The sequence below is a fragment of the Medicago sativa genome, chromosome 4, assembly GCF_051527215.1.
Source record: "Medicago sativa cultivar Bolivia chromosome 4, Bolivia_mono, whole genome shotgun sequence".
In the NCBI taxonomy this organism is placed as follows: Eukaryota; Viridiplantae; Streptophyta; class Magnoliopsida; order Fabales; family Fabaceae; genus Medicago; species Medicago sativa.
The window spans coordinates 65,492,145-65,512,992 of record NC_140752.1 but is presented as its reverse complement, the minus strand read 5'-3'; the positions used below and the strand labels follow the sequence as shown (position 1 = coordinate 65,512,992).

The following is a 20,848-nucleotide window of genomic DNA, read 5'->3' as shown; positions in this document are numbered from 1 at the left end:
TTAATTACTTTTTACAATATAATGAAATAATGTATTTTTTCTCTTATGAACCCTTTTGAGTTGGTCTGATATTAGTAACTTGAGACATTGGAGTATGCTCTTTTTAATATCTCAGACTCGACTCTCCAAATACCTTATGAAATGATATTTCCTAAAATAAAGTATTTTGACAAATAACTCTTTATTTTATAGAAATAATCGTTAATTATCCAAAAGTGCATAGATGAGATGATACACTCTCTTATAGCTTACCCAATGTCTTAGGTTCGAATTTAGTCTTGAGCATGCAACAATATTAAAACTCTCAAAGAGAGTTTGCTGCTCATTTAGATCGCACAATACATGCATAAGATATTAGTCTCTACGATTACATACGCATGAGATATTTTTTTTATCTAATAGTGTTAGTGACTCGATTACATACGCATGAGATATTTTTTTTATCTAATAGTGTTAGTGACTAGAGCTCACACAATTAAATATAAAGAAATGAGGTGTTTGTGATTCGAACCATAGCCTCTACCTAAATTATGCAATGTCCCTACGGGGACCGGAGCACGCATAAGATATCTTATTTATACATTTTAATTAACGGGTTATTAGGAAAAGCTACTTATGATTTTACATTGGGTCCCAATCCAAAGATACTTTTATGTAAAAAAAAAGAAAAAAAAACCAAAGATATTTAGAAATATCTCTTGTGTGCTTCAAATATCTTTGCACTTTACACTTTTTAGCACACTCTCTCACTTCGCTTCACTTTTCAATTCACTCGCCGGAGCCCCACGCGCCGTCGCAAAAATGTCAAAAACCACCTCATCCATCAGCGACTCTCTCGAAACACCAACGCTCGACGCAGAATCTCCCACACTCCTCCACTCCATCTCATCCCACGGAGGCTACGCCTACGTCCGTATGTCCTCCCTCGCCGCCGCCGGCGACATTCGCGCCGCAGAAGCAGTTCGTGAGATGGCGTGGGAGCAGCTGCACTCCGGTCCTTGGCACTCAGTGTTGCCGGTGTGGCGTGACGCGTACTCGATGGCGTGTTTGCAAGTTGCGAAGTGTTGCTATGAAAATGGAGAGTTTAAAGAGGCGCTTAGGGCTTTGGATATGGGGATTATTATGGGTGGGAGTTTGCTTAGGAAGGATTTGGATTCTGCTGTTGCAAAGGTTTCGGAGAAAGCGAGGTTGGTTAAGGTTGATAATGGGAGGTGTAAAGATTTTGGTGGCTCTGAGCATTTACTTGTTGATCTTGAATTTGATGTGTCAAAGGTGAGGTTCGTTTCTCTTTTTCATAATTGACTGTGTAAAGTGCTGTGAAATAGGTAGCTAAGATTATGAATATTTCAAATTTTATTTATATTAATCCATCTCAGAGTAGAGAAAGAAAGATGTACACCGTGGGTGTAAACTAGTTTTACACCGATGTCCAATAGAAATAGAGTATTTCTTACTTATATTAATACATGGCAAGATGATTGGTTTCCATTAGTCCGAGCTGTAAAAATATTATACACTGTCAATGCATAGTTATGGTAAGTGGTTAAATATAGAGACCAACTTGACAGTTTAGTAGAGTAAGAGACTTTATGGTTTAAGGGACTTATTTGAGAGTACCCTACAAAGTCGTGGATTAATTTGGTGATTTCCTCTTTTTTTCAATTAATATACTTTGATCAATCCATTCATATCTTGAATTATATACTTTGAATACCTTTTTTTTTTGGTAGAATATACTTTGAATACTTTGATCAATCCATTCATAGCTTGAATTTTATGAACATTGCTTTTTCATTGAGTATAATCTTTGTGCATCTCACAACTTTATGTGGGACCCACATGGATTTCATCTAATAAAAGAGTGAGCGTTGTAAAGTTAATACTAATCACTAATGGCACTACAAGTCTACAACGGAATCTGACATCTGAATGAAGTTGAGGTAAATGTTTATTTTGGTTATGCCATAGCAAAAATGTATTTTGAACGAATTGATTTAGGTCAAAAAAATTGAAAGTAAATTTATTTATATTTTGATGCATTTATGTGAAAGTAAGTTGAACAAAAACTTTGAGACTAAACAACATCTTTAGAGGCAAAAGCTACGAATCTCAGTTTCAAGTTAAAATTCATTTAATAGCTAAAAGCAATTCTATTAGAAAACACACAAATATGTCAAAATCAATTTTGTGCATGTTTGGAATCACGGTGGCACCTTGATTTTGTTGAAAATGTAGCTTTTGCACCGTGATTTTCTGAAACTCACCGCAAATCCAAACATGCGCGTAATTGTTTTTTAATAGAAATGTCAAGGCCCAAACTCTGTGGTCAAAACATATGATTGCGTGTCATCCTCAAATATGATACAGGATTGATGGAATGAAATGGATTCATAATAAAACTCCATTGTTTGGAAGGATTGATTGAAATACGAGGGAAAGGAGTGGGATATGATGGAATGCATTTCGTTGCATTCTATATAATACCTTGCTTTTCTTCTCTTCCATTAACGGAGAAATTTTTTTTTTTTTTTTTTGTCGATATCATTATAACATTTAAACAATGGAATGGTAATTGGTAAGCTACTCCACTCCAATAAATCCCCTTTCGTTCAGCTTCACTCTCCGTTATATATCCAAAAACAGCCTTAGGGTGCTCTTCTGTGCTTCTTTCGCGCTTGTGAAGTCAGACATGAGTAAAATGATTATGGGGTGGCTGCATTTGTTTAATGTCCCTTCTAACGTTTACTTTATAGCTTTTACACTGTAGGTGCTCCAACTTTTGCCTGTTAAGTCCCTTGCTTCAAAGCTTGTAGTGAAGAGATCTGCCTTGTCACTGGAGAACTTCCTGAAAGATCATTACCTGGCTGGCTCTCCAGTTATCATCAGCGACTGCATGGCGCACTGGCCAGCCAAGAAAAACTGGAATAATATAGATTACTTGCAAAGAGTTGCTGGTGACCGCACTGTTCCTGTTGAGGTAATTACTCTTGTTGATTTGTAAAAATGCATGGCACCTCCTCTTTGAACTTTGAAGAACAAATTTATAGAGATAAAGTTTTCAAAATCGGGTGCATGTGTTTAGTTTCTTGATTTCACAGGGGAAAACAGATAGCTGGGTGACAATTTTCCCCATTGATACTCAGATCCTTTGGATTAAACTCTCACCTTAACTAACAATTACAAAACTGTAACTTAACTCAATTGTAGGCCGTAAATGTTCATTAGCTGTTAGATTTAAAGCTATATTCTGAAATTTAAGTTCTTTTTTTTTGGTAATCATTCTTAAACAACTTTGTTACTAGTATTTGGGAAAATTCACCGGGCAGTTTGAGCAAAAAGTAACGGTGTATGCCTGTAAAGAAAAGTAGGGTGAGGGAAATTCAAGTGAAAACGTGAAAACTTTGCATTGAACACTTAAGTGACAAACTTAAACTTAATACACTTTGATTACATTGGCAACGTGATTATTATCTATCTTCTAATTATAACTTATTTCTCATCCCCTCTTTTTAAATAGCTAAATTTATTTCTACGGGCAACCAGAATTAATCATAAATTCATCCACTAGGAAATTATTTAATTGGAACATACTTCAATGCAATCTCTTGCATTGCGTGCATTCCCTTTAAATATCTCTCTGATTGCATAGGCCTAAAAATGCTCTATGTAGAAATCCTAGAACTTTTACCCTGTCATTCATCTGTCAAGTGAATAAATAAATTTGTTTGGTTACAACAGTTGGTTATTGAAGACTCACCCCTCCCCCTATTCTGTGACAAATCCTGACAGATTCTGTTTTAGCCACCAAGTTGTTGAACTGAAACTGGAAATGGATGCGATAAAAGTTGAAAGATTTGCTTCATGTGATTGTAAATGTTAATTGTAATTGCAGTACCTCCCCTCCCGTCTTTATACTGTAATTTGTATTTTACCTCAAGTGTTGTTTGTATTTATGTCACGTTACCTCGTGTAATTTTTTTTTTTCTGTGATGGCGAAGTCGTTGAATTTGTATAATAGTATACTAGAAGAAAAGGGTAAGTGTGCGGCATTCTTTGCAGGTTGGGAAAAACTATTTATGTGCAGATTGGAAGCAAGAGCTAGTTACGTTCTCTGAGTTCCTTGATCGGATAAGATCTAAAGGCTTTTCTCCTGGTGGTCCTACATATCTTGCTCAGCATCCCTTATTTGATCAGGTATTCAAAGTTTAGTTTATTTTGTCTACAATTCCAACTGTTGTAATTATGACATGCAAGTTCAGGACTTTTACTGCTCTTTCGGTTTCTGACATTTTTGAATGGCAGATAAATGAGCTTCGGAGAGATATCTTTATTCCTGACTATTGTTTTACTGGTGGAGGGGAGCTAAGATCTCTCAATGCTTGGTTTGGTCCAGCTGGAACTGTAACGCCATTACACCATGATCCACATCATAACATACTAGCACAGGTATTTCAGTTGTATACTTGTATAGTTTCTCTTTGAATAATTGTAGACTTGTATTGAACAATTTCAAATTAAAGCTGCTTGTTAAACACTCACCTCGCCCTAGGCCCTGCCCAGAGTTAAATCATGTTATATACCCCTTGCTATTATGGTTCTTATTTGTTTTGAGCACTTGTAAGTAGTTATTAGTGAAATAAAGGTCCCATACTCCCATGAGTCCAACTTCGGCAAATACTGTTACCGAGCCAGATTCATGCTTCTTCCCTATATTACAATTGTGTTATAGTTCTAAATGTACACTTTATAGCTGGCAACCTGGCATGGCATAGTTGATGTACTTCCAGCAATACAAAGTTCAGATTTTTCTGTGCCTTATCTTAAGAGAAATCTGTGATACAACATTTTAGTTTATATAATATTCTAGTTATTTAAATTGTTTAAAAAATGCTGCGTACATTACCGGTGCACCATAGAATGATATATTTGACGGAGATTAATGTCTTGTTTCACACTTCCAGGTTGTTGGGAAAAAATACGTCAGGCTTTATCCAGCATCTTTGTCTGAGGAACTTTTCCCCTACTCAGAAACCATGCTTTGCAATTCCAGCCAGGTATTTAGTTTTCTGAACTGTATAATTGAATAATTTTGTGTGCCGTCTGCTTAAGCCTTTGCTTGGAAGAATATCGCTCACTGCAACCTATTTTGAATGACCGAAGAACAAGCCTTTGCTTGGAAGAATATCACTCACTGCAACCTATTTTGAATGACCGAAGAACTATAGCCTATAGAAGTATTTCCTTAATTCAACGTATCTTCTCTGTCTTGTCTTTTCTTTCTCTTCTCTGTATGTGTCTTGTCTTTTCTTTCTCTCCTCTGCATGTATAGGTGTGTAATTTTTATCACAAACCTAAACATTTCTATCTTATATCTGTTTTACTATCAGAATATTTTTCCAGTTTACCTATACAATATATGGGGTATGGAATAGTTTTAAATCCAGGACTCCGTCTGTTGTAAAATGGTAAAATTTTATGCGCACGGAATAAGACGTGCCATTCATTTCATATGTGTTCATTTTATTGCTTTTAATTAGGTGATTGTTTCATTTGTATTATTATTGCTTTTTGATATTTCTGGAAATCTGTCTTCGTGTTGACTGGTCAGTTTCTTTTGTTTGAAGGTTGATTTAGATGACGTAGATGAATTGAAGTTTCCTAAGGTGCAAGACTTGGAATTTGTAGACTGCATTTTAGAGGAAGGTGAAATGTTATATATCCCGCCAAAGTGGTGGCACTATGTGCGGTCTTTAACTACCAGTTTATCAGTTAGCTTTTGGTGGAGTGAGGGTGAAAGTTCATCTCCATCTTAATGTCGTATTACTTTGATGTCTACATTTCATTATTAATAATGGAGAAGACAAGCATATCCTACGTTGCGTTGCTGATATCTATGTGATTGATCCTTTTTTATCCCAATTACAGTTGTATCCTCGTGCATGAACATCATTTTCTGCACCTGTTGCCATCGCCATAATATATTTATATAAGGAAATGTATTACTATAGCTACTGAGACAAACATTTTCATATTTGAGTAGGACTCAATCTCATGCCCTTCAGTTACTGATTTGAAAGGTTGTTGATTTGCAGTCCTGGAAAATGAATCAATGTTCTGTCCATTTGTATTTGATAATCTACTAAAATATTCAAGCTTTGGCTTGTGTATGAACCTTTCATTTGACTAAGTTTTTTTCTACTTGCTACTAGATAATTTATCTGTTGATCAATTCTTGCTTTTCTTTATCTCTACAAGAGGGTATAGTTTATTGTCTTTCATCTTTTGCGGTTATATGCGAATTAGGATTATTACAGCAACCACATGAAATAAACTTCACAAGGTAGGCTTATAACTTTGAAGATTCTGTATTTTTCTGTGCTTCTGAATATGATTTCTCTTGAATCATCCAAATTTAAGAACCTTTTTGTGTGGGTTGCTGTTGTAAGAATAATTTAATTTTGGTAACTATCAGTTGCATTTCTAAATCTTCATATACTCAATGACAAATAATTCAAAATTGAGTTTGTAGTAGATTAAACAAATTTGAACGAATATTAATTATCACATAGGTTTAGCTTCTTACAGTGAAATAATACATGTTTCCTAGTTTATTTAGGCTGTGGATTTGTACCTGCAAAGGACCTTACACCTTAATACCCTATCTTTAACATAAAACCCTGGATTAACCATGATCTTAACTTTGCTTGGACCCTGTGACCTAGGACTCATATCTTCCATATAGCGATGATCAAAGGTTCTATTCTCTTCAACCCTTAAAACTCCCAATGGTGGGTTGAAAGAAAAGGCAAGCAAATGCAGCAACCACATGCATTTTGCAGCTACAAAGAAAGCTTGAAGGAGCTGCTCAGGCCAAGGCCTGATCCAATTTAGAGTAGTGGTAATACAACTCATTTTCTGATCACAAAACTTGCTAAACTCTTCACTGTAATATTTTGTTCCCTTTCTCAGTACCTCATTCCAGCTCAAGTTCCTAAGAGCAACGAATGACGAGAATTTCGCTTGGCGGTCTTCATGACGGTCTATGAATTTTGGGCATCCGTTCTTTTGAAAAATACAATTCTCAAAGTCTTGGTAGAGAGCCTGATTTATGAAAGCTTCAAAATGGTACAGAACTGCCTTTGAGTACTTGGAATTTAGAGACAGTTTATACGGTTGAAGAAGCGAGTTCAAATTTTCTGTCAATGGGTGATCAGTTTCTTCAATGTTGTTTATAAGGTTCTTACAGAACTGCTTCACTGATAATCTTGACTCTGATACTATCTGCAAAAATCCCTCTATCATTACTTCCTCATTCACAGGCATTGAATTTTCATCATTTCCATCAATTGGTTTCCCTCTCTGAGGAAGATTACTAAGTTTAATCTGTTCACAAAGTTGGGAATCCCTTGCCTGCGTCTGCATGGATTGCTTCGAAGCTTTCTTCAGCTCTTCACAGTAATTCTCCAAGTACTCCATCTTCTGTCTCAACTCTCCCAATGAACATCGCATCTCAGAAACTTCCACCAACGCCACGTCTCTATTCTCGTTCGCTTCTATCAACTCTTTCTTCAATGCCTCAATTGACATTATTCCTATGTCCTTGAGAACCTGAGAAACATCCTCAGATTCTGCTCTACTTGGAGAATTCTCATTCTTATGCTTCTTCTTTAACCGAGGAAACAACCACGAAATCACCCCTTTGCTTTTCGTTTCAGACTGAAACGACGAGTGGGAATCCGTGGCAGGAACAACAATATTGGAGCTCTTGCTGTTCCTTGCACTCTCCAATTCACTAGTTATAATTGCAGGGTTACATTTATTGCAGGATGACACTGATTTAGAATCCTCTAAACTGTTTCTTCTCTTACTCCTGTAGCTTTCATTGGTGGGTGATGTTTGAAGAATAGTTATATGATTTGCACAAGAGCCGGTTACGGATTTGGTGTCATCAACAGAACGTATGTGAGATTCTAGGTTGGTAAAACCACAAGGTAGTAGTACCCCTTTTCTTGAACTTGGTTTATCCCTATAATCTTGTACACCAGTTTCTATGCTGTTTCCTGATTCTCCTTCATCCCAACTTTCAGATATTGTTAGGCATTTCGTGTGGTTCTGGTTGTACGATACAAGTGGGTCATCTTCATAACTCTGCCAATAATTCTCATGTTTAGAAACTTATTATCCATCAAAATAAAAAAAAAATTAAAAAGATTAATTTTGGAGTGGAAGTTGGGGAATTACAGGCAGACCGACACTTTAGATTGAAGGTGTGTCCGACGTCTGACGTGTGTGAGGCACAGACACAACACCAACACACATGGTTACATTTAATTATTGCATTTTCTCAAATTATTATTGGTATTGACGAGTCAGTATTGTGTCCGGTGTTTTGTGTCTGCTCTTCATAAAGTCAAAAATATTGATACAAATCTTCTGAGGACAATTATAAAGTTGGGAGTATAAAAAACATGATATTAATAAGATAATAAACATCATCATTAGGAATTTGCCACATGATTCAGTTCAGAATTCAGACTTCTGAACCTTAAAATTTACATGACAATGAAACTAAGCAAAGAAAGTTTAAAACTTTAAACTCTCATTCTAGGTTGGTGTTTTTTGAGAATAAATAAGATAGAGAAAGGAGAACAATTGCAAAATGCAACTGTAACAACAATGACATCTACCAACCAAGCTATAAACAAGGAATAAATTTCATAATTTGTGAGAATTACAGGTGAGAATTATAAATCATTGCATATTTCATAAATTCAGGTACTTTGGGTTCTGTCCCTATCAATGATAATAGTAATAATCACATTTCATGCATAATTTACCAAATCAAAAGTAACTTTTTTTCAACAAAATATCTGTGTTAAAATGAACTGAACATAAATTAGAATACCCTTTTCATCAAGAAAAACAAAATTCAAGGAAAGAAAGAAATTCTCACAGGGGTGAAAACAGGGTAATCATGAGCAGAGAACTGAGAAACAGAGCGAGAAACAGGGGAAGGAGATAGAAACTTTGCGTTGGTTGAGCTATTTCCTCGCATTAAAGCAGCATGAAGAGCTCTTAGTTCCACAGCTTTGGCTATGGCAACCTTAATTTCCTGTCTTGTAGTTTCTGAGTTTCCACTGTTGTTGTCTTTGAAAACTTGTGTTGAAGTATTTGTTGCAGCCATGAAACAGAACAGAGAAACAGAACAAAATGGAACATGTAAATTTCTTGAAGATAATAATATTCTTGTTGATAATATTAAAGTGGTTAAGTGGTGTTCAATTCAACGGTTGGATTTGATTTGAAGACTATATCTAAAGAGATTGGGGTTGTGTGCAGTCAGAAGATTATGACCGCACTTCAGTCGACTATAACTAGATCGTTCAATCTAGATCAGACGATTCAGATTTTAAGTTTGAATTTTAGATTTAAAAATAATTAAGATTGAACTTAAAATTTAAATCGTCTGATCCTGATTAGACGGTTCTGATGTGCTGACAATAGTGAATCCTAATCCATATCTATAGTCTATAGAATGTGAGATAGAGAGATGAACCTAAGTATTCACTATTTTTGTTTTTATTCTTATAGGAAAATTAATGGACTTAAAAGTGTGTGAATGTGATGATGTGAAAACAGAAGAGAAAAGGGAAAAAAGAGAATGAAATTTTGACTCTTTCTTTGTTATGTGTACAATACATCATCAATGTGTTGTATTACCAATATGCCCATATATTCAAAAATTCACCAAAATAGGTGGTGGTGGTGGTAGTGGTACCATTGTTTCACATGACTATTACTTTAGTACGAACATTAGGCTCCATGAATTTGAGAATATTATGAACCAAAGTTGCTTTAATATTCATTGTTACTTCGTGTGTAATCATCATAGTTATGACTTATGGTTATGGTATGGGTATGTTCATCTACATACTGAAAACGTGTTAAGTAATAAGGTAGTACCTAAAAAAAGTGATAAAGATTGTGGCTCAATGTTTTAAAAATCGGATCGATTAGTCAATTCAATCAGTTGAATCAAGAGCTAGTTAGTTAGTAGTGTGGTTTGTTCTTAGTTATATTGTAGTTAGGTTGAATCTGATTGAACCGGAATTGATATGGTTCAACTTTAATGCTTCTTAATTTTTCAACTAAAATTAAACTATGTCCTGATGATTGGTTCAATTAATTTTAATTTTTGTTTTTTTTTTATATTTTAATACTTCTTAATTTTTCAACTATAATTGAACTATGTCTTGGAAGTATCAACGTTTCGGTCTCCGATCAACTTTTAATTCATTGGGTGATTTTCTTTTTGTAAATCAAATGTATTATCTGTGCGTAACCGTAGAGATTAATCTTTAAAGGAAACTAAGATCCATTTAAAGGGTTGACATCTCCCGACAAATGTTTCTTTGAAAGATTGACCTCTTCCAACAAATGTTTCTCCATACGCACCGATCACGAATCAAACTCTTGATCAAATAGTTATGGGACTCAAATATCTATCACTTATACTACACTATGTTGGTTCACCGGGTAATATATTACATATCATCATGTAGATAGTAGAGCATGTAACATGCAAGAATTTAACAAGTGGGAATAAGCAAATGCTTAATTCAGGGAATTGTGCTTAAATAGAACAATTTCAAAAGTTTTAAACTTGGTCAATTGGAAAAGTTTACTTTTGTAGATCTATAACAGTGCAATTATATTGGATGAGGTCAATATTCTTCAAATCAAAAAACTGAATTGAATATCGATGCTGCTGATGCGTAAAGGTGCAGTAATGTTGGGAAAAAGGAGAAAGAAAAATAACTAAACACTGCAAACATTGAATCGTATATATGAGACAGGGTGTCATTGTGGGTATCAAGTGATGAAAGAGTGCATGGGACAGCACTTTTAAATTACATAATGGTCCTCATATGCAATGTTTTAAATAATAGTTTCAAAAGTGAAAGGGCTCTTTTAAGAGAGATATATCAAAATATTAGTGAGACTCTTCTATTTTGTTCTATCTCTCTTATAAATTTAAAAATAAATAAATTGGGGAAGAGGAACTTACTGTTAATGACCATTTTATAATTGTCACATATGAAATTTGAACTTATTTTTTAGCAATTAGCCTAGAGTTAACATCTCATGGACAAAATTATATCTCTCTTATAAGTAGAATCATTTTTTTTTCTCGTAGGATTAACTTTGTTGGTATAGACATTGCATAATATATAAAGAAGTCGGAGTTTGAACCTCAGACACATCACTTATTTACGTTAAAAATGTGGATTTCTAACCACTAAGCTTCTTGACAAAAAAAAAAAAACATATATTTTTATGAAATAGAATATATCAACTCAGTCCATAACTAAGTCCTAGCTGCCTAAAGATTGTCGAAATTGTTTAACCAGACGCTGTAAATGTGGTTCGAACATCAACTTCTCCATTTACGTGTGTGAGTTTCCAAAAGTTGTTATCATTTCGTCTATTAAAAAAAAAATATATGAACTCAGTTTCTAAAATGAAGAATCTTGGATGGTACCATTTACATTTTTTGAGGATAAAATTCAATGGATTTCACTCAAATTAAAATGGAATATACAAAGTGGACAATGATAAAATCATTATATAAAAACACAATTATTAAATCATGGAATCGCTGTAACATAAGTTGATTTCCTTATGTTTATCATTTTAATTTATTTTCTTTTGGCGTAAACATTTGTACACTTATGTATATTCACATGTTCAAGTGGTTACATTCTGCTTGAGTTCAAGTAATTGTCCATATTAAAGACAATGACTCTTATAAGCTGGCTAGGACCACATTTGCATCAGCCTCGCAGCTTCACCATCCAACAGCGAAATATTATGTTATCTGGTTAATTGAAAATTTTATTTGGATAATGAAGGTAATCAAAAAATATTATGGATGAATTCCAGATTAAAATGTTAATGATGTTCCCAAAATAATTGTCAAATTAAAGTGGAATACTAGGTGCATGAGATAAGACTAGGATGATATCATAATTTCCATCTTGTGAGACTAGGATGATACAATAATTAATTTATTGGTACTAAAATATTATTATACATTATATGATACTATATTTATCTATGTATATATATTATATGGTAATGGTATCAAGTATATGTTATATTTAGAGAAGAAGAAAAAAGTATATGTCACATTAACCAACGCAAGTTATACAGTTGATAAGGAGTTGACTCATACTCTACAAAGACATGAGTTCAACTCTCGTTATTGATTATGAATCTCTTTGATCCGTGATTTATAAATATCTCTCTTAATGCTCTATGAGTCTTAAGATTTATCTTAACCCTTCTAGGTCCCTAGGACTCAACTTAACTAAAATTTAGAACTCAATTTAGAAAAAAGAACTCAATTTAGAAAGAAAAAAAAAGTACGTCATGTTATTTTTCTTATGTAGTCAACCAAACAATATAAAGAAAAAAAAAAGTAGTGTTGTAAGTTTGTTTGATGATCAAGATAACAGACACGTGATAAGATAACAAGTAAGCATATCATGTGTTTTCCTAGAGTTATTATATCAGGTTTGAATGTAGTAATCACATCATTTTTTTTACTAGTTTTTGGTGAGTCATATTTGATTTTATCATTTATCCTATCATATATGTCACTCTAGTTAAACTTCTATATTGGAGTAAAGGCAGGGTTAAAAAGTAAAAACCAACATGATAGGATAAAAAAATAGTTTTTTCTTCTGCTCTTTATTTTTACGAAAATTTTCTCGTCTCCTCTTATAAAACGTATTTTTAAATATAGGATAATTTGATATTAACATATGTTTTAGAATTAAGATATGTACTCCCTTGATTATATAATACTAGTCGAATATGATTATTTTTGTTGGATATGATTTAATGAAAATTAAATAGTCACATTTGAACACATAAAAAGTTGTCCTATCATATAGTATATAACTTTAGTTAAACTTTTATCTTAGAGTAACGGTTGGGTTAGAAACTAACATGATAGGATAAGAAAATGATTTTCTCATTTACTCTTTAGGCCTTAATAACTGTTGGGTCAACTCTCATTTTATGAAAAAAAAATGTAGAAAAAAAGAAATAAAAAATTGAGTTACAGAGGAACCATGTACACAAGTATAGGTGTATCATCCACAATAATCAATAACTCTTACAAAAGAGAATAGCCAAATCGTTCAAGGTTGCTTGCTTGCTGCCCAAGACTTTGTCAGACTGAAATGCTTGCTGCCCAAGACTGTTGTAGTTACATTTTGTCAGACTGAAATGTGCATAATTTTGTCCAATGAAATAGCTTACTTTTTCTAATTGTCCTTTACTTTTTGTCATATACCAATATTATATTTCACTTATTTTGTTTGTATATGCCAGTTTTGTTTGTATATGGCAGTAAACTATGACAGTTTTGTTGACAGTACACTAATATTTCACTTATTTTGTTTGTATATGCCAGTACACTATGACAGTTTTGTTTGTATATGACAGTCTGAACTCCTCTTATTTCATTGGCTTAAATGCCCTTATACGCTCCTCTTGAATGCTATATATACATGGTTGTGGTACTCACTTTGCAATTACATCTTACACATAACTTTGTTTCCTGATTTTGAAATTGGAATTTGAAATGTAAAACTCTTTTGATTCTTTGTCTGCAGTTCCAGGTAGAAGCATCCAGGTGGAGGCATGGTGGTTTTAGCTTCCGGTTCTCAGAATTTGGGAAGTCCCGGCCTTTTTGAAGCCTGTTCAACCAAAATCTATTGAGATGGTACTCCTCTTCTATTCTATAAAAGATACAATTCATGTATTGTTTTCATCTTTAATTATGCATTTTTATATTCAATAGTTTTATCCATGCAAGAAAACTTTCCAAGATGTCTCCAATCCATAACTTTCAACAGTCAACTCATGGGACTCCTGAAGCAACGACAACAACCACATTAAGGTAAATTTTATGTTGAAAGGAAAGATGAGTAGTGCTTGAAGCAATCACACCAACGTCACATGAAATAAAATAAACGATAGAAATAAAATAAACAAGTAAATGCTAAGGTAAATGTTATACTTATTGATTCAAGTCCATTGTTTGAACTTACTTCAATGATACCATGAAAGATTAGGGATGAGCTCTTACCATGAAACCATTTATTCTTTTTGCAGCTTTTGGTTGGATTTGGAATCTGTGGGAGGGAGATACCAATATGTCATGCCAATTACACCCTTTTGAGATTCCTACACAAATAGTTTAATTCGAGTATAGTTAACTATCCATATAGAGGAAACAATAATTAGAACATAGCACAACTGAGCTTAAAAGGCGAGAGTGCATATTAACATTAGAAAGTGTAATAATTAGGAAGTGATATTAGGCATTTTACTTGAAAAGATACAACTAGCAAAGCTTTATGATCATGTTTCAAAGATAAATTTTCTGAATTTCACATATTCATCAAGCTGCCAGTTACACTGTCTAACCTATTTAACATCTTCGATTTTTAATTTTCACATATTCAAAGGTAATCATCAAATTTTTGGTACACATCTTCAATTTCTATGAGGCCATTATTATGAAAGCAAATGAAAGATCTTATCAAAATTGACAAGTTTAAGCTATAACATCTTAATGAAGAGGCAAGTCTAAAGCTTTATTAAAAACAGAAAGTTACTTCATAGAAATTTTTCAGAAAGTTATTAATAAAGTGAATGAATGAGAAAGAACTCAAAAGTGAAAAGCCAACATTTTTATCCAAACAGGAGATTCATTAAAACAATTTACACAAATATTTTCATTTCTCTTTACTTACACAGTGATAGTGTGTATTTTGACAGTAGCCCAGCAAGCATATAAACAGCGCCTTCAGCAGGCCCATCAAGCATGTAAATTGCTATCCAAACACTTTGATATCTCCTTTATCAGACAGTTTATCAAAGTGTTTGGGTAGCAGCCAAGCAAGCATGTCAACAGGAACATGATCACCTGCAGATTTGTGTAGATTAAGAAAGTAGCATCAGCAATAAGATGTCTCCAGAAATTATAATTTTGTCAATGTAACTAAACATGTGTCTAAGATAAAATTAATTCTTCAACAAGAAATTATAACATACCATGTTGCCTTCTTACTCATTTTTGTTTCAGTAATTTAAAAAAACTTTATTAATCATCTTAAAGGTTTTTAGACCTTTTTTATTTATTTTGGATGTGCAGTGGAATGTGAATTGAACTTATTAACTCTTGATGGTTCAATGTACAGTGGAATGTGAGTGAAAATAAAATATTGTTTCATGTGGGTAAAACCCAAGTAAAGTATTGTTAAAACACACTTCACTCTTTTTTTACTTATTGATTCAAGTCCATTGTTTGAACTTACTTCAATGATACCATGAAAGATTAGGGATGAGTTCTTACCATGAAACCATTTACTCTTTTTGCAGCTTATAGTTGGATTTGGAATCTGTGGGAGATACCAATTTGTCATGCCAATTACACCATTTTTAGACCCTTTTTGCAGCTATACACACCTGCACATGTTATAACTTTTGAGATTCCTACATAAATAATTTAGTTTGTTAACAGGTGTTTTAACAAAAGCCTGAATGTATTATCACATTTCTACTCATTCCAATGCAACAAGAATTGATTCATATGTAATATAAAATGAAAAGGCTTTTGTTAATAGTTAGTTACATTGAACCAAACATAATCATAATGTCCTGTCACATATTAAGCATAAGGGTAGAGTTTAACTTTCAACTCTTTGGACAGAAATTATCAACTCTCTCTCAATGATTGTTAATAGACAACCTTTCAGGTGTTTTAACAAAAGCATGAAGGTATTCTCACATTTCTGCTTATTGCTTAGCCGTCCTGAATGGTACTCACCCACAACAATTTTCGGCGCTCACACTAATAAGTTCATAAGTCTAGATGTTGATATGTAAAAGCCTTTAATCAATTAAATTAGACATGGTTAGTTAGATTTAAATCAGGAGCTCCTATTCAAATAAGTGTAGAGAGATATCTTTAAAATATGCATGCATACAGAAAAAAGTATCTGAAGATACAAGACTGAGTAATAAAACACTATTTTCATTTAAAGTATTTACAAGTGAGTCTGAAATATTTTGACTTAGCATCAAATAAACAATTTCTTTTAATGAGACAAAGTAACTCATTAAAGTAGAATATTATATTGCTAATAAAGTTTTTACTAGGGAGTGGCCCACTTAAGATGCATTCATTGCTAAGACAATAGCTAAGTACACCTATTTAATATATTTAATTCTTGATTTGGCTCTTTAAGACCATGTGACATGAATCTTCCATCAAGTACGTTTCATTGTACAAAGCTGAAAGCCCAGCCCACATATACCTTCCTCATATAATACAAGAATTTATTAAATAATAGTAGTTTAATTCAAGATACATCCAATATAGTAAAAAATGGTCAAATCATTAGAAGATTCTACATTTAATATAACATTGAGCAGAATATAATAATAATATTCTTACATCTATATATAATACTCAGTCACTAATCATTTTCACAGTATTAAAATTTCTCATCCTCCATCAAACAGAGTAATCCATAATTTTTTGACATTATCTTGCTAAGGATTTTCCCAAAAATCTTGAATGAATATGTGAAGCTAATCCAAATGCCATAGGAAGATAACATCAGTCATCATTCCTACAATAGAGATAAATGTGCATCAAGGACATCAAGGGTGTACAGGAAAGTAAAGATTGGACCCATTGCATTTGATGAACAAATAACCCAACTAAAAGTAGTCTGCAGAAGGTGGAGTACGAACACTATCCATCAACCAAGGTGCAATTTATTTAACATAAAGAAGGTAGATACTAACACTACACGTTATCCATTTTGTACCTTAGTTTTTTGTAATTTTATTCCTTTTTATAAGAAAAACTATTATAAATCATAGCAAAAGATAGTGTGAAAAGGAGATTAGACAGTACTAAAACATTTCAACCTAAGATTCTACATGATTATTTTCGTATTTAAGTAGTAGAAAGTAGTTTGGAAATAATTTTTTTTTTTTTTAAAAATGAGATCTAATTTTAGCATCATGAAGTATATAAAAAAAGTTTCACCAAATCATACAAAAGTGAAACTCAAATTCAAAGTCAAGAAATTAAAGTTTAAAACTAGATTTTCTTTCACTAAACCATACAAAGCCTAAAACTTAAATTGAAATTCAAACTCATTAATCATCTGCCTATCATTATTTTCGTTACAAAAACTTATTAAGTTACAAAAGGATAGAATTAAAGATTAAGGAAAGTTTTCCATGACATATCAATTATAAAAGAAAACTAAATTAAATATACTCTATATTAACTCGGCATATGCAATCATCCAAGCAAATAATTAGAATAAGGAATAACCATAAGGGAGTTTTCTGACTGGGTATCTTTGCCGCGATGTCTAATGAGATTTTGATCAAAATATTGGCTATTATCTACAACATTTGGCATGCGAGAAACCGGTTTATTTTAGAAGAAAAAGACATACCTACGGAAGTTGTTATCTCCAGAGCTAGGAATGACATCTTAGACTTACACAAGGCTCACGATTCAGCGAGCGCGAGCACCAGCACCCACATTTCAATGTACAACCCTGTTAGCAGATCTAGAGTTAATTCTAGACAGAATAAAAATTGGAGAAAACTGGAAACAGGATTCATAAAAGCAAACTGCGACATGGATCTATCAGAGGATGGTACCTCAGGTAAAATAAGATAACCAAGATGAACACAATGGGATAAAATAATATAATCAACAAGGCATATTGCTATATGCAGATTCATGTCGAAATGAAAATAAAGGTCATCTATAGTTAGCAATTGGCTCATGGACACTTTTTCTATCATTGAGTTATCAATTCCAACCAATACTTGAAATTCTAGGACTAGCTCTATTAGTGACTTAATTAAGGCAAATCTGGATTGCTTCTGTATTGCTGACATGTTTTTGTCTTAATTGCCCTTTTCTTTCACTATTATGTCTCCATCATTTGGTGCCATAACAATGTGATTGAAATTTTTAAGTTAATTTCATACTTTAAGTACCTTGATTCTACAAAATTATAAAGGTTTGAAATGTTAACTGCGATGAAAAAACAATTATTCTCATTACAATGCATTATTTAGAAGAAATGAAAGAAAAATTGAATTAAAAATCTAACAGGTAGTCAGGTAATTTAGTTCTCCAATAAATTTTATCAAAACCAATGTTTTGAAAAAAATAGTAAAATCCACTCATCAGATTTCAGAACTCCCAAAGAAACCAACCAAACTAAGTACCTGAGCTGTCAAGGGTTAAAAGATGCGTAATTTCTTTGAATAATTCTTCATTAAATGCTGAAAACTTTTAAATCCTTTTGCCAGTATCTCAATAGCCTTCACTTTGTCATTCCTGTATATAAACCAGAAAAAATTCAGCAACTGGAAGAAGATAACAAAAAGAACAATAAACCCATGATACTTAACAATGGAATTAAACATGTAAAACATAAAAAAAAAAAAAAAACAGAAATAAATGTCAACAATTTCAAACATGAAATCAAATATATGAACACTAAAATACAAAATTTGCCTTCAAACAATATTTTTAAATATATGAAAATAGTGGAAGCAACTTAGTTAAAATGGATTTGTCAAAACAAAAACAAAAACGCAATTAAAATGGAGGAAAGGGAACTTACAGTATGTTGATCTAGATGGGGAAAAGTTGCTGCCTCGCATCATACCCCACTCCATGAATGGGTTTCCTTAGCTTGAACATGAAAAAAAAAATATTAAAATTAAATCAAGCAATAAATGAATCTAACTCATAGGTAAATTGTATGATGAAAATCAAATTTCGAAGTAAAAAATAATAGGGTTTCAGAGACAATAAAGACTTTTAGTAGAATTTGTAGAACACAGGAAACTTACACCATTTCTGCTCAGCTGATATTGTTCTTCTATGAGTTTTGTAGAGAATAAGGAGATGAAGAATGATACAGTGCTAGACTAACGAAATGGGGTCGGAGCTACTTGAAAACATCATGAAAAAGACAACACATCTTTCTGAAATGGTCCTTTAACGATATTGTTTGGGTTGAAAGTTAGAATCGGTTGTGGAGATGAAGAAAATGAATATCTTTTGGTCAAACGATGCCGAACTCATTGATGCATGGGGTAGTGAGTTCGCCGGCGGCGCTTCAAGCGGAGAATGAAGCGTGAAAATTGTTTTAGGGTTTCAGGAAATGAGGAAGAGATAAGATGACCCGCTCAGTTAGTAAGGAATATTGGGCTTGGCCCAATTTCAGATAGTGCAGGGGGTGTACGCCTAAACCGATGGTGTGAATAGCAATATTTGCAAAATTGCATTTTTGTTGGATTAATAAAACAGGTGCAAACCTTGAGCTTATATCTTTTTTTTTCCTCTTAAAAAAATATATCTTTTAATATTTAAAATACCTACAACCTCAAATTAATCTTCAAAAAGAATAAAAATTATTTGAATTTTAATTGTTATTGTTGAAATTCAACTTTTTTTGAATGACAAATGTTAATGGTTAGATTAATTTGTTCTCCTTTGTTCGGGTCGCAACTCAAGACGTTCAACTCTTTATCTCTTGGCTCAAATCAGTTGAACTGCCCAATTTGAATTTCAACTTGAACCTACTACATTCTGTTCGATTGGTATTTAATTATACCTTTTTTATGATTGAACTTCTCATATCCCTTTCTATGTTATTAATTTTTTGGTATTGCCTAACAAATTCTATAATTGTAACCTTTTTGGAATGCAAACTATGAGGCTTAACGTGTAATATTGGGGTACTACCAATATTAAATGTGAACTTTTATAAAAGCCAAATTTTTGAGTTTAATTTAATAAAAAAATTGGACCTAAAAATGAAATTTTAAGCTAACTTATTGCGGATGAACTTTTTATAATATTTTAAACAAGCATGTAAAAAACTCATTAAAAGGATTAAAAGTTTATGCACCATTAAACAAAATTGACTATATTTTTTATGAGGACTAAAAACAAAATTGACTATATTTTTTAGGGACCAAACATTTATTTAACCCAGAAAAATGAATATGTTCCAGGAGAAAAATTATTAATTGTTGGATAACACGTTTGAAATACGAGAATTGATGCAAGAATATTGTGTAGAAAATTTTAAGTTTTAGTGTTTTACACTTTTGTGTCCGTGTGGTATGCACATCGTTCAGTATGTAGTCTATCGTCGGCTGTAGCGCACATAATATTAATTTATGATCATGTGTCATGTAGAATATGGACGACGTGCAGTCCAATGTCGACCGTTTTCCACCCGTGCGACGCACGGGCAGCACACTAGTATACCTACATAGGAGAGTAAAGTGCAAATGTTAGGAAATTTTATTTTATATACTTACATTACATAGGAGAGTAAAGTGCAAATGTTAGGAAATTTTATTTTATATTACTTTTTATCAAATGGGACCAAACTATAAAACGCATCAAATAACTTAGAGGGATTACTCATAGTGTAAGGTGTAACTCATGAAATGTATCTTTCTATTTGATCTTTATTCTTTCATTGGCAATGAGAATAGGAGACATCAAAATTCTCTAACAATGACATGGATACATGAGGGAAACTCTATGTGATCATTACTTATCAATTCAAATATCCTTCAACTTCTCTTGATAATTCAACTCATGGAGACATCTTTGTTTTGCAATCATAACTCTTACACATTTGAGGTTATAAAAGGAATATACTTTTTGGAAAATCTCAGACAAGGGAATATGGGA

General features: G+C 32.8%; 2 protein-coding genes and 2 long non-coding RNA genes across 10 annotated transcripts; 2 read left to right on the top strand and 2 right to left on the bottom strand.

Moving 5' to 3' along the window:
- The first annotated feature begins 738 nt into the window (after positions 1 to 738).
- On the top strand, positions 739 to 6,184 carry JMJD5 (2-oxoglutarate (2OG) and Fe(II)-dependent oxygenase superfamily protein). Its single transcript, XM_085702265.1, has 6 exons — positions 739 to 1,272; positions 2,768 to 2,977; positions 4,060 to 4,194; positions 4,303 to 4,446; positions 4,962 to 5,054; positions 5,625 to 6,184. The coding sequence occupies exons 1-6, from the start codon at positions 802 to 804 to the stop codon at positions 5,811 to 5,813; spliced, it is 1,242 nt and encodes a 413-aa protein (XP_085558391.1). The 5' UTR covers positions 739 to 801; the 3' UTR covers positions 5,814 to 6,184.
- Positions 6,185 to 6,533: 349 nt separating this feature from the next.
- On the bottom strand, positions 6,534 to 9,236 carry LOC146930813 (IRK-interacting protein-like). Its single transcript, XM_085702264.1, has 2 exons — positions 8,954 to 9,236; positions 6,534 to 8,148 (listed from the first exon to the last, which is right to left on the bottom strand). Exons 1-2 carry the CDS (start codon positions 9,182 to 9,184, stop codon positions 6,613 to 6,615), a joined length of 1,767 nt encoding a protein of 588 aa, XP_085558390.1. The 5' UTR covers positions 9,185 to 9,236; the 3' UTR covers positions 6,534 to 6,612.
- A 4,260-nt stretch (positions 9,237 to 13,496) lies between these two features.
- LOC146930812 (uncharacterized) lies at positions 13,497 to 19,300 on the bottom strand. 7 transcript variants are annotated; one of them, XR_015006492.1, is made up of 8 exons: positions 18,985 to 19,300; positions 18,753 to 18,823; positions 18,352 to 18,492; positions 17,562 to 17,666; positions 15,434 to 15,546; positions 14,832 to 15,004; positions 14,162 to 14,259; positions 13,497 to 13,944 (listed from the first exon to the last, which is right to left on the bottom strand). It is a non-coding gene; the product is annotated as an uncharacterized LOC146930812 (long non-coding RNA). The 7 variants fall into 7 exon arrangements; XR_015006490.1 differs by having other exon boundaries at positions 15,434 to 16,715; positions 18,352 to 18,463; XR_015006489.1 differs by having other exon boundaries at positions 15,434 to 15,573; positions 18,352 to 18,463.
- LOC146930811 (uncharacterized) lies at positions 13,834 to 19,511 on the top strand. The gene is made up of 3 exons (XR_015006495.1): positions 13,834 to 13,972; positions 14,857 to 16,881; positions 19,029 to 19,511. It is a non-coding gene; the product is annotated as an uncharacterized LOC146930811 (long non-coding RNA).
- The last annotated feature ends 1,337 nt before the right edge of the window (positions 19,512 to 20,848 follow it).

What these genes read in the sequence shown, in the direction of transcription:
- JMJD5 (XM_085702265.1), top strand. Translation starts at nt 802, where the DNA reads ATGTCAAAAACCACCTCATCCATCAGCGACTCTCTCGAAACACCAACG. An exon ending in TTGAATTTGATGTGTCAAAG is followed by an intron (nt 1,273 to 2,767) that starts GTGAGGTTCGTT and finishes TTTACACTGTAG; the next exon opens with GTGCTCCAACTTTTGCCTGT. An exon ending in AGCATCCCTTATTTGATCAG is followed by an intron (nt 4,195 to 4,302) that starts GTATTCAAAGTT and finishes TTTGAATGGCAG; the next exon opens with ATAAATGAGCTTCGGAGAGA.
- LOC146930813 (XM_085702264.1), bottom strand. Translation starts at nt 9,184, where the DNA reads ATGGCTGCAACAAATACTTCAACACAAGTTTTCAAAGACAACAACAGT. An exon ending in ATTACCCTGTTTTCACCCCT is followed by an intron (nt 8,149 to 8,953) that starts GTGAGAATTTCT and finishes AATTATTGGCAG; the next exon opens with AGTTATGAAGATGACCCACT.